The following is a 12,827-nucleotide window of genomic DNA, read 5'->3' as shown; positions in this document are numbered from 1 at the left end:
TAACGCAAGATTTACTGACGTTTCACCTACCTCAAGACAAACTTACGCCCGTCATGTCGTTTTATACATTTTTGATGCATATACCCTTCTCAGTTATCGTTCCACACCTGCTGCAGACCCACACCGTTTGATCAATATCGTCGGAATATCTATTATATATGCGTATTATAGGCGGGCCCACACGGTGTTCGAACCGGGAAGACGAGAGACTAAAGATAATATTTGCTCGGACACGGTTTCTGTGTTTTCGTTAACAATTCTGGTTTACCTTACGCTAAGCAAAATAAAAATATACTGTTTTCCGATCGGAGGGAAACAATAATGTCCGTCGGCTATGAAAACATATATAGTCTCCACGGAATTACTTAGCGAGCGACGACTAGTTCTAGTGGAAACTGTTTCGATTTTTCCGACAGTTTATTAATTTTATCAACGTACAGCACAATAATTTTAAATCATTTGGGAAATGTACTTTGGAATAATTGAAATCTAAAATTCTATTAATATTGTTTACTGCGATTGTACGGCAAAGGGAAAAAAAATCTTAATACTATTTATATTGTACGAACATAACATTTTCCTAGGTAGATAGTTTCTATTTTACTGTCGGGTTTACATGCGATTTGAAGAATTAAAACGAACTACGCATTACTGCCGTTTCCATGACGAAGAGCTGCCTTTTCCGGCAAATGCGCGGTGCACAAAGTCGAGACATCTGCTAACGTTGGCAAATTTGTCATGTGCCATTTTCCGAATCCAATTGCCAGCGACAGTTATTCCGGAATAGCCAATGAAATTTTGTGCATAACGTTCTGAGTAACAGAATATTGCGTTTCTACAACACGGTCGTTGCGATTTATCTTCCGAACAGTTGCACGGAATGGCCAAACGAAATACATTGGAGGGGCGGGTCGGACGTAAAAGAAATGAAAAGGAAATAATATTCGTAAACATAAGTAATATCGTGAGATATTGATTAAAAATAAAACAGAACCGAGAAAGGAGGGTGAATAAAAAGGTGGCTATAAAAATATGTGTCTCGCAAAAAAAAAAAAAAAACAAAGAAAGAAAACAATATAATGAAGAGAAAATAATGAATAAATAATATATTAATGTAAATATATATATATATATATATATATAATGAAGATTGATTTCCTGGCATCCGCGAGCGGATTCCATCTGGCCGTTTAATTACCGTGTATTCAAGACGAAAAACAATGAAAAGGAAATTAATTCTCCCCGAAGACGACCGGAGGAGAACGAACACTGAACTTTGCTCGCGCCGCCGTCGCCCTGCCGAAACTTCGATTAAACTTCCTCGCATAATAGTACACACACACACACACACATATATATATATCCGCAATCGGCAGACCGCCGCCGCCGCCGTTCCCGTTTAAAATGATACCAACGAACCAGACCTCACCGACTTCTCGTATATATGTTATGTACCAAATAACACAATAAATTATATTATCCACACGCACGCCACCGAAGACTGCTGCAGCTGTATTATATGAAAATCGCATTCGGATTGCATTTCGGTCGTAAATATTCATGCGCGCTCGCGCGTTAAACGCCGTCGTGACGCACGACCGAAATCAACGAAATAAATTTCGTACGATAAACACTGCGACGATATATTATGTATATATTTATAATGCGTTAATAGTGTGTTCGTGTACTATATACAGTTGTTGTGAATCAGTTTGTTCGAAAATATTGTGTTCGCGTAGTTTCCATAATTATTACAATTATTATTAATCGTAAGGTACGAGGTGACTCGACTCGATCGTTGTATAAAACTAAAACCTTTCGTCTTTGTTTCCTCTAGTCTTTTATGTCCATACGATTTTTTTTTATTGTCATATGGGTGGCTTTGTAGGTTATATGGGTAGGTACAGTAGGTATACATAATGTCTAATTAAAAACTGTACAATTCAAGAGAACATAATATATAATATACCTCTCTATATGGCCAACGATATTACTATTGGTGTTGATGAGTACTTTTTATTATTCACTCGGATCACTTTTGTTTTCGCTTTACAATCGAAAAAATATTTTGAGATGACGCGAGTAAAATGGTGTTTTGTTTTAATGAACACTCGGCCAAGCGTACAAGGTAAGGTGTTTTGTAGGTAGCAGGTATTATATTTTGTGATTCTGCGAGCTGTGATGATCTCGAGGTGGAAAATAAAGAATAAAAATATATTCGCACAGCAGCCGGTAAAGCACACAAACAAAAGGACCATTGTCAAATCGACATCAGCGAACACCTCGGTAACATGAACATTATTGTTTTATGGCTGGATGATCGCCCGCGGCGTCTTGACACCGTCTCACCGGTGTACAATGACGCGTACTTCCAATTATTATTATTATTATTATTATTTTTCGAACACGGATAATACACTAACACACTAACCGATGTGCATCATCGACTTCCTGCTATTCCGGAGGACGGGTTAGGTCAACAAGGATTAAAAAGAAATGAAAAAAAAAAAACTAGGACATTCGTTTATGACCAAACAATGCGTGCCTAGTGCTATGGTAAGTTTATTCTTTACTCGTTTTTTTTTCTGTTCGTCGAGAGAAAACTGTTAGCTAAATATTATAATTATTCAAATTGCTTTCTTCGATTGAGCGTACGTATTCTTTATTTTTGTACCGTTTACTTTAATATACATCAGTTGGCAGGTTTACTGCATGCGTATTGAACGCATTTTCGGCAAACTTTTCACTATGACTTATGCAATTATTTTCTATAAGGTTTTATAAAGTTTTCCATTATAAAGTTGTAATTTAGATATATTATTATTATCTGAATATCGCTGATTTATTTTCCTTCATCTACTACGAATACTATAATGATTGATGATTTTAGTCACAGTTAATAGGTACAGAGTAATTTTTATTAATTACCTATTTAATATTTTAATGCTTATACCATTTAAATATTTTTGGGATTTATTTGTTTCAATATATTCCTAATGTTAATTAATAATATAATACCGAAATTAAGGAGTAAATTAATTTAATATAAATCATATCTATAATTTATGTAATTTATGTTATATGATCTCAGTGATGTTGTTTTACTGTATTATGAATATACTTACAAAGAAGTTTATAAATACAAAATTCCTTGAAGTATAGGTCGTATTATTTAAATACATATTATAGTGTATGTTTAGTAAATAAAAGTCCCCTAAAAATCTTTTTAAAAAAATACAAAAATGAATGTCAGATCGTTGATTGGAAATCAAAAGAAAAGTTGTCTGTAGAATATTACGTGTTTTTTTGTTTTGTTTATTTTTCTTAGAAAAATCAGTTTTCAGAGATAAACTCCTAAGACATTTCGGATGTCATTCTCTACTCTATGCCACTAAAACGGAATAACGATTTTGAACGCTTCCCGCCTGAAGTCGGCTCGTGATGTTTTTAACAAACTCAGCCGACATAATAACGGCCGTGTGCAGAGCTTTCGGTTCATTAAAATCAAACTTTTCTCATTACCGGGCGTTTTAACTTTGTTAAGCTGTCGGAGAGGCGAGCGGCGAAGATAATAATAATAATAATAATAATAATAAAAAAAACCGTCACTCTTTAGTTCAATTTTTTTAAACGTCATCGTAACCGTGAAAAATACAATTTAATGATTTAATGATTCTGTTTTTTAACTATCTATATGTGGTATATTTGTTTAAAAAATGTTCTAAAATGTTGTCAATTATAATTTAATCACATTTGGAATAATGTCGTATTTATATGAAGGTATAAATAATATGAATGAAATCTTTAAAAAAACGTTTCACGACACTGTAAACAAAAATGATGATGATAATGATGGTGATGATGATAATAATAATAATAATAAAATACTTTAGAATTGTAATTAAAATGTACGCAATATTGTCAAATAATACATTTTTACCCGTTTAATTTTTCTCAGTCATTAATGTTTCGATATAAATTTTTTTTTTAACGAAAAACACTTCTCAATGGTGTTAATGATGTGTATTCCATAATTGTATGTTTCAAAAGTATCTAAAATGTAATTTGATAAACAACTATGATTAAAAATATATTATGTTTAATAAGTAATTACTATAATAAAGAAAATACATAGCATTACGTCGCGTAAACTATCAACCGTGGATGAAAAATGGACGTTGAAAAAATATCATGGCGTCGTAGTCATACATGGGTGATTTGCATTCTTCGGTACTTCTTTTACATTTCCGTTACACATTATAGTGAATAGTGTTATTATATCGTGTCCAAAAATATTGTTTATCTTTTATTTCAATTATAACTGGAACATTTTATTTGAGGTGGTCTACTATTAAAAATTCGTTTCTTTTAAAATAAACTTCACCGCCGCCGTATAGTTATTAATACAATATTATTTACTATTATTAGTAGAGTATAGTAGTAATAAAAGTAGTGGTAATTGCACTTAACTCCGTATCTAATTACATTATGAAAGTCTATACACTAACGTTTTCCCAAATATTTTGCGGTTTCCTAGCACCCTCGATGCATTTTACTCTCCCTTAAACTAGCAAAACATAAAATTATTATGATCAAGTTTAATTATGATTCACGAGTGTTATTTCAGGCAAAAACCCTCCAATGATACTGTGGGAAAACGGGCCAGGCGATTTTTACATCAATTAAACGACGGTCCCTCGCTGTCGTAACTAATGGACTCGCCGAGAGTGTGATCCATGAAAGCCATCTACTATGGAGGTCTGTTCGACGCTATAGTTGGAAGGGGAAAAATATAATATATATATTACGAGGTCGTCTTAACGATTTGTTTGACAAACGAGCGGGGAACGGTTTTTAAGATTATTTAATCTTAAATATAGAATTTACTGCTGCGCTTACGAAAGGAGAAGAAGGAGGGAGATAGAACGAGAATGAGAGCGATTCGGCGGAGTTGTTATCATCGTGTCCCTCACGTTTAATTATAAAATCATTATCATCCACCCGGTATACACCATTAAAATCTGTCACGGGAGGTTTGAATATTGTAAAGTGTTTTTTTTTTTTCATGAAAAATATTATTAATGAACAAAATACGGAAGGGGAGTATAGAACTGCTTAGTCCGGTTGAAACAAAAGACAAGGTCGGCACTGAAATTCAACACTCTAATATATTTTTTCGCTTGTCGACTAATCGGTTTAAATCAGTCTCATCTGACGGAGTTGTATTACACCGCGGCGAAGATCCTCTCGCATCGCTGACTATACTGGTCGTGCTCAAGGACTCTGTGGAAATGTAATTTCTTATTTTTCACTAAAATGAAAAAAAACTGATTTTGATTATATGAAATCGAACGCTATTGCATTGTAACAATCTATTTTTATTTAGATTAAATTAATATAAACAAAAATTATTGAATGAAAATCGAATACACCTATAACATACCAAATAAAGATGTTATACTTAATATAGAAATGATCAATTTGAGATGTACAGTAATCTTTATACATTTAAAAAAGATCGTATCTCGACAATATTTAATTATGTATTTATATTAAAAAGTTTAAATTATGTAAGGTGCATAGTATTATTCTGTTGCCTGGTTTTCTTTCTCTTTTATGAGATTGACCTATCAGATTACTAGGTAAAACGATACCGACTGTATACCAGTCACCAGTGGGTAGTATTTTTATTTTTGTTTTATGTTTTTTTTTTAAATAATATATATATTAGTCAAGTAGAGTTTTTTTTTTATATGTTATAGATATTCTAGAAAATAGAAAAATATTTTAAGCAGACAAACAAAAATATCATTATGTCTATATTAAATAAATAACTAGAAATAAAATGCAAATAGAATAACAGTAATTTGAAGTAGGATATAATTTTTATGACGGGCGTTACCGTGTTGGATTTAAAATTAAAAGGAAAAAAATCGAAAGTTAAATTATAGTTTACCAACAGTGATACGAATAAACAATAGTGGTAAACTGGTGACTTCTATGGTAGAATGGTTTTTAAGAGTTTAAATCAACTCGATAATACAACGGAATCCCCAACAGTCGTATTTTTCCATTTTTTAAATTATATTTGTAAAGAGGAAACATAGCATATGTATATACAATGAAATGACCCAATGAATGATGGGGTCCCTGGAATATTACTGGAAGTCGTAAGAACATCAATCTTATAAGGGACGTTTGTATGTGTGCTCGGAAAACTAAAATTACATGTCATTATATTATAAAAAAAAAATATATTTAATATTACACAGACATTTGTTATTTTTTGTATTTAAAGAATTCATATTCTGATGACTATAATATATGTTCTAATACAATATTTTATCATATTTTTATTAAATTAAACAAGAGTTTAAATGTATTTGTCAAGATTTACACAATCAATATTATATCAGTTGAACATCATAAAGAAACTGAGGTAGAAAATAATAATTAGAATTTTGATTGATTTTTTTTTCTCAACTATGATAATACAATAAGATACATGATGATCAGAGTTTCAATGAAAAAAATGAAATTGAATACCATTGTATATTATATGGATAATCATTAATGTTTAAGAAATTCTATAAGATTCATTTCAATCAAGAAAATTGATTTGTTGCACATTCATTGTCATTAGTACATTTTTTCAAAATTTAATGTTTAAAATAAATGATAAATTACTGCTTATAAAATGTTTAATGTATATCTCAGATGACATTTTTAGATATTATATTACCTTGGAATTTAGAATATATTTTATTGATATTAAATTTTGATTGAAACATAATATTAAATAGACCGAAATACGGTTTTTCGTTTCAACTGTAATAAAAAATATTATGTGCGCTAATTTGACACATATGTATATAAAATATAAGACGACATGCGTTGGGAGAAGGGCGCAGTTATAGTGACTTTGTAAATGTCACCCTTGGGATGGTTGACAGGCAATCAAAACACATACCTCCGGCCATTCACGGGTTACCGTCCGAAATCAACCCTTTTTGATTAGTGCTTCCTGACCAGGAGGTGGTTTATCGCACTTATACAGCGCTATTCACCCTGTCCACAGCACTACAGCTCGTCTTTTAGCCATTCAAAATTAACAAACCCCCGGGAGTCCACTTTCCGAGGATTAGTTGTTCGAGCGTAAATCCTGCGACACACGAATTTACAACGTAGGTACACTGACTTCGCGCATAAACATTTTATTTACGAGACGTTTTCTGTGCTCAGTAAATTTATCCCCGTTAAACGTATTTATAAGCTATTATTATTTATTTATATTTATTTTTTTTTATGATCACTGAAAGCTATGAAATCGATTTCGCGTAGTCGTGCGATGACGCTCAAAAATTTTTCTGACAAAGACGGATGATAACCGCCAAACTACGAGCTCGGTTTATTACAAAAGAAAAAATACTGCTAGGACGGCGTCCTCCCGGATTTGAAAAATGAGCGTACCCCTTTATTTTTACTGCTTCTTTTTTTCCGCCATCAGCTCTGAGTTATTGCAAATGCAATATGAATTTGAGGATTTCAAGAGGCTTTCACAATAAAAGTTTCTTTTTCCATCACCGTTTCTCGTCTACAAAACCCTCCTATGCACCGCTCATATTGTCTTTAGACAATATTGTTCATATTGTCAATACGTAGCTTTGCTCGTATTGACAGTGTGAACTATAATAAGTTCTCCCGGCTGATCTTTGTATTTTAGATTCTGAGCGGAGCGATGAATGTATTGATTTTACAACGATGTGTGTGTATTTTTATGTCCATCATCTCCTTTCGGGGCAATAAAAATGCTTCAATTTTCAAAAAGGGGGGTTGTATCTGGTAGCAAAGTAGGTTTAGTTAGTACTTCGGAGAGTCAAAACTTTAAAAGTAAAAACAAAATACAAATTTAGAAAAAACGTGAATTTTTACAAAAATTTAACTTTTAACAAAATTAATTTTGTTTTTTTATGTAGCTCATAAACGAGAATTATCGTGGATACTTTAAATTGTTACCAAATGTTTATATCATTATTTTATATTTACGATGATATTTTCAAATATTTCAATTATTTTTATGCAATTCATAAAATATAACTAATTTTCAATTTTTTTTTTTAAATAAATGTCTATAGAAAATTGATGGCCAAAAATTTTGAGAAATTAATACAAAATTCTAAATAAGTTGTTTTTATATCTGTATAAAATTGTTTAAAATTAATAAGCAAAATTTTATTTATAAATATTTTAAAATATTTTATTAGAATTTATAATTCTAGATATTTTCCTATTTTACCTCATAGTTTACACTAAGTCTCCAGTTAATTGATAATTTTATATTAGAATAGTTTCACACTGAGATTGTTATTTTTGTATTATATATCAATATTGTCTTCCGTATTAATTTCAAAATCGTAGAAAATGTAAATTGTTCACGATAGTATAATATGCACCCTCACTCATTATGTATCCTAAATATTAATAGCTAACAATGTCAATTTGATATATTCATGTAAGCTAATAAACTAAATAAATGATCTAAATAAATAATAATCGCTAAATTATATTTGACTGCCAGGTCGCCTTTTCAAATGTTAAAATAATATAAAAATTAACAATTTAATAGATTGCATCTGTTATCACGTGCCGGTATTAGTGTATTGCGCTTATACTACTTGGCTAGTTTACTGATGCACTCATATGATACATCATTTAAGTTTACAACAGACTAATGGATTTTATAATTGACTATCGGTTGAGTAGTAAAATAACTAAACACGTATATTCCAATTATACTCGTAAACACTTAACGGTATTATGGGCTTATTTTAATTACCATGTGAACGTACCATGCCTTTATTAAAATAAAATCATACTTCGGTGGAATAACTTGACGTTCGAAATGTATTATTAGGTTCTACTAATCATAATAACAATTATTATTGCTAATAAATTACCGTTACAATATAAATAATAATATTTGCTTTGTTTGACCGAAGAATGAATTAAACATAAATCAAAAAGGGTGCGTTGAAGTCGTATTTGCATTTTGATGAATAACGCAAATTTTCTTTATTTTAAAATCCTATTTATCCGAAAAGTTGAGAAACAAAAACCACTCACTTTTTGGCTTATGAGTGCTCAAAAATACAATAACAATATATAGTTATAATATAAAACGTCGAATTTTCGATTGTCGTTTTTAATAGAAAATGAAGACTTGTAATAATGGGGAACGCAAAACAGACAAGTGGCTGTTAGAGAGCTTAACATGGACTGAGGGGTCGTAGAATGTGCCTCCATCGTATGTTTGTTTTTCAAGTAACTATAAGGGTAAACAACATTGGTCCCGGCGTTAAAAGCCTCGAGTCGTCGTTGTGTTTAAACGTTTTCTCGGGGCAACAAACATGAGATATTGCTCGGGTCACTAATTCTTGTTCCGGGCCTTTTATTCAGTAATAGACGAGAAATGCACCGCTGACAATGCCCCGTTCATTTCCTCACTATATAACTCACCCCCTCTATACCAAATACATGTATATATATATTTATTCTCTCATTGGCAACGATAGAGGAAAAGGGTTGGGAATAGTCAGAAAATAAATAACAGCTGTACACGTTATTAGAAACAGTAAAGTGTGAGGCAAAATTCCATCGTATTCTACGGAAGAAAATCCCTTTTATTATTTTCCATGCATTTAAATTAAACTGTTTTCACCCAGAAAACTACATTTTTCTCACACCATAGGCTTACCATACAATAGTAAGCTTCTGTTGATACTTTACAGCCCCTTTACTTCTGTAAACACTTTTGTAGAGCTACACATAAACAACTGTGTTTATGGTGTGAAGGTTATAGTGTTCTCCATTTCTTTTAAAGTGATCGTACAAGAAATGCAATGTTCGACGAAAATTATTTAAGTAACTAAAATTATGTAGCCGTATTTAAAAAGAAAAAATTCTATCAACAATTTGTCTGGAAATAACGTTAAAAGTTAATATTTTTCCTCGTTCGAGATATCTATAGCTTTAATTTTAAAACAACCAAACAAAACTGTCTTGTTGATTTATTTTATTATTATTTGTTTGCAAGTTGTTAGTTTTAAAAAATGAAAATCAAAGGATATATATTGTAGTTATATTAAAAGAAAGGCATATTGTTCACGGTAGAGCGTACCCATAACGTCGTTGAAGGGTTTTTTTTTTTTATTATTAATAATATATATGAAACAAACGCCGGACAGCCGGGTTCCGCCGTATTGCACACAACCGTCCATTTCGTAATTAAAGGAAGCAGGTCGGTCTCGTATTGCATTGATCACTTGCCACGCGAACCCGTTTGCCAATTATCGTGATTGAGTTCTCTGGTAAACGGGCGGAGCCCCTTTAGATCGCGACCACTATTATATATCACCACAGCCACAATAACAACAAAAACAACAACAGTAATAATAGTAATATAGTAGGTACATCGTTTAAGGATGCTGTACGACGATCGTATTAACTAAATCAACTATACTATTATCTGGGCACTTCCTAAGTTTGACGATAAGCGAAAAGCTTCTTGGAAAATATATGATGATTAGATACACATTGTTTCTTCATTGTTATCCTAACTTTATTCCAGGTTAAAAGAAACATTGTTATTGATCCTTCGGTTTCGAGTTGGTCAAAAGAGATATTTTTTTATTTTATTTTAATGCACGTAGGTTGTATTTGTGAATGGAATCGATTCAACATTTATAAAGTGTTTTAATCGGGAATATTATATTATGACATATTCGCCGGGGCCTATTAATAATAAAGTACGCGCCATATTGTATAATCAAGTAGTGAGAACGTGACATTTTTGTTCTGTTATTCGAAAAGTACGGTCGAGCTTAGACCTTACACAATAGTTTTGTGACGCCAGTGCCTTATTATCTATTATTTTTTTTTATTTATTTAAAATGCAACGTTTTCTTTGCAGGAAAAGCGAACCGAGCGTACCAACCGTACCAACATCGCGGTGACAGCAGCGACGGGGAATGTGACGAAGACACTGCCGAGTTTCAGCCCAACCGTCATCAACACAGTTTACAGCACCAGTATCATCGGCACCGTAGGCCGAACCACACATACCAGCAGCCCGGTGCTCTGCTCAACACCGACACAAGTGGCACGTCAGGAAACTGTTCGGACGCGACGCTCACAGATTCGGAACTAGCGTTCACCAGGGACGCGACTTTGCAACTGCACGACGGCGGTAAGAGCGACGTTTTTGTTTCCGTTTCATAGTCATAAGTTGTTGTTACCTAACATTCAATCGGCCCCAGTGGACCAGCGGTTCGCAGATCAGTACGAATCATTTCCCGGGTTGGTCTTGGAATAAGCAACTACCCCCCCCTCCCGAAATGATTTACGATCAAAATAACGATGGCGTTTTTCCAACGTTTCGGATACGATGCCATTTTCAATTTCAAGTTTAATACCAATACTCATATGAATAAATATATTACTATGAAATAATGTGACGAGAGTATGCATAATTTATGTACATTAAACTAGTAAAACTGTGAGCTTTTGACATAAAAATATTTAACGTTCAGGATTCCTTACCGTGAAATATACATATACATATATAAAGAGCTATACGAAACTATAGGAGGTACGTCGTCTGTTTTAAATTTTGTGAATTGTTTTGTTTTTACTTTTTGCTGCCTACATTTTTCAAACCGAATCTGACGCGTAGATAATTTTGAATAATATCCAGTGAACACTGCATACTTTTTCGTTTCTATAACTATACTATGTGTACTGTGTACAGCTAGTATTTTCGTCGTGTTGTCGGATTTTTCTTATTTTTTTTCTAACGAATAATGGTCGTTTTTCAAAATTAGCGACTACTGTCGTCCCCGCCAAACAACGAGCCAATAAGATTTATGTGCGTTTAAGAGTCGTGACGAAAACCGTGGACGAGCGGAGGGTGTCCCTCTTGGGACTACTCCGAAATGGTAAAAGAAACATAGAAAAAACCCAACCTCGAGAATATCCAAACACACTTGTTATCAAAACAAATTGTTCCTCCATTATGGCTACGAATAATACGACATTTATTACGATACGCTCACAGTTAATTTTTGTTCTGTTGTGCCTGTTCGTCATTGCAGTATAGTCCAGAGAACGCTATTATTACCATTACTAAAGTTATAAAATAATATTATATTATTATAATACAATGTCGTCGGATGTGCAAATATTTTTATTTTGATTAGTAATTTTTAAATGGTTCCGTTCATTTTGTATCTAATAACAGTAATAACTATATTACTATGTAGTGCAAATTGAAATAAGTGGACAAAGTAAACCATCAATCAATTCAATATTCTATATTAATATACACGTTATACACGTGTGCGTATGTATGCGTGTTGTTCATTAGGTAATTATAATTATTCTGCGGTGCTTTTAGAACGTTTATACGCAGAGCCTTCGATGTAAAATATCCAATACGCTTTTAACGTGATTAACGATCAGACCGGGATATTATTATAACATGCTTTGCGGAAGGGGTGGTAAGAAAATGCATAATGCTAATACGAAATACAACTATATTATAATATAATAATATACAACATGCCGCTACCAGCAGCGGTGGCGGGGTAGAATATTGTGTTTGACCGGCGTCCATCAATTAGGGGAAATTGATGTAAGCGCTCGCGCCGTCCGTATTATTCCACTGGGCACCGTGTACATATTCACTATGGTATAATACATTAGATATGATAACTGGAAATATCCGATGCCGATCGGTATTGTGTGTTGGTGTGAGGACTAGCGGTAGGGGG

At 32.7% G+C, this 12,827-nt stretch overlaps 1 protein-coding gene across 4 annotated transcripts in view; it reads left to right on the top strand.

Annotated features, from left to right (window-relative positions):
• LOC132921594 (teneurin-m) overlaps positions 1 to 12,827 on the top strand; it is a 68,816-nt gene that overhangs the window by 22,971 nt on the left and 33,018 nt on the right. For all 4 annotated transcript variants that reach the window (XM_060984702.1, XM_060984731.1, XM_060984722.1 and 1 more), the window contains exon 2: positions 10,970 to 11,245. In XM_060984702.1, coding sequence (XP_060840685.1) covers positions 10,970 to 11,245 — 276 coding nt within the window. The remainder of the gene's footprint in view (positions 1 to 10,969; positions 11,246 to 12,827) is intronic.

The sequence above is a fragment of the Rhopalosiphum padi genome, chromosome 1 (genome assembly GCF_020882245.1).
Source record: "Rhopalosiphum padi isolate XX-2018 chromosome 1, ASM2088224v1, whole genome shotgun sequence".
Classification (NCBI taxonomy): domain Eukaryota; kingdom Metazoa; phylum Arthropoda; class Insecta; order Hemiptera; family Aphididae; genus Rhopalosiphum; species Rhopalosiphum padi.
Note: the sequence above shows the minus strand (reverse complement) of the source record. Positions and strands in the feature narration are given on the sequence as shown.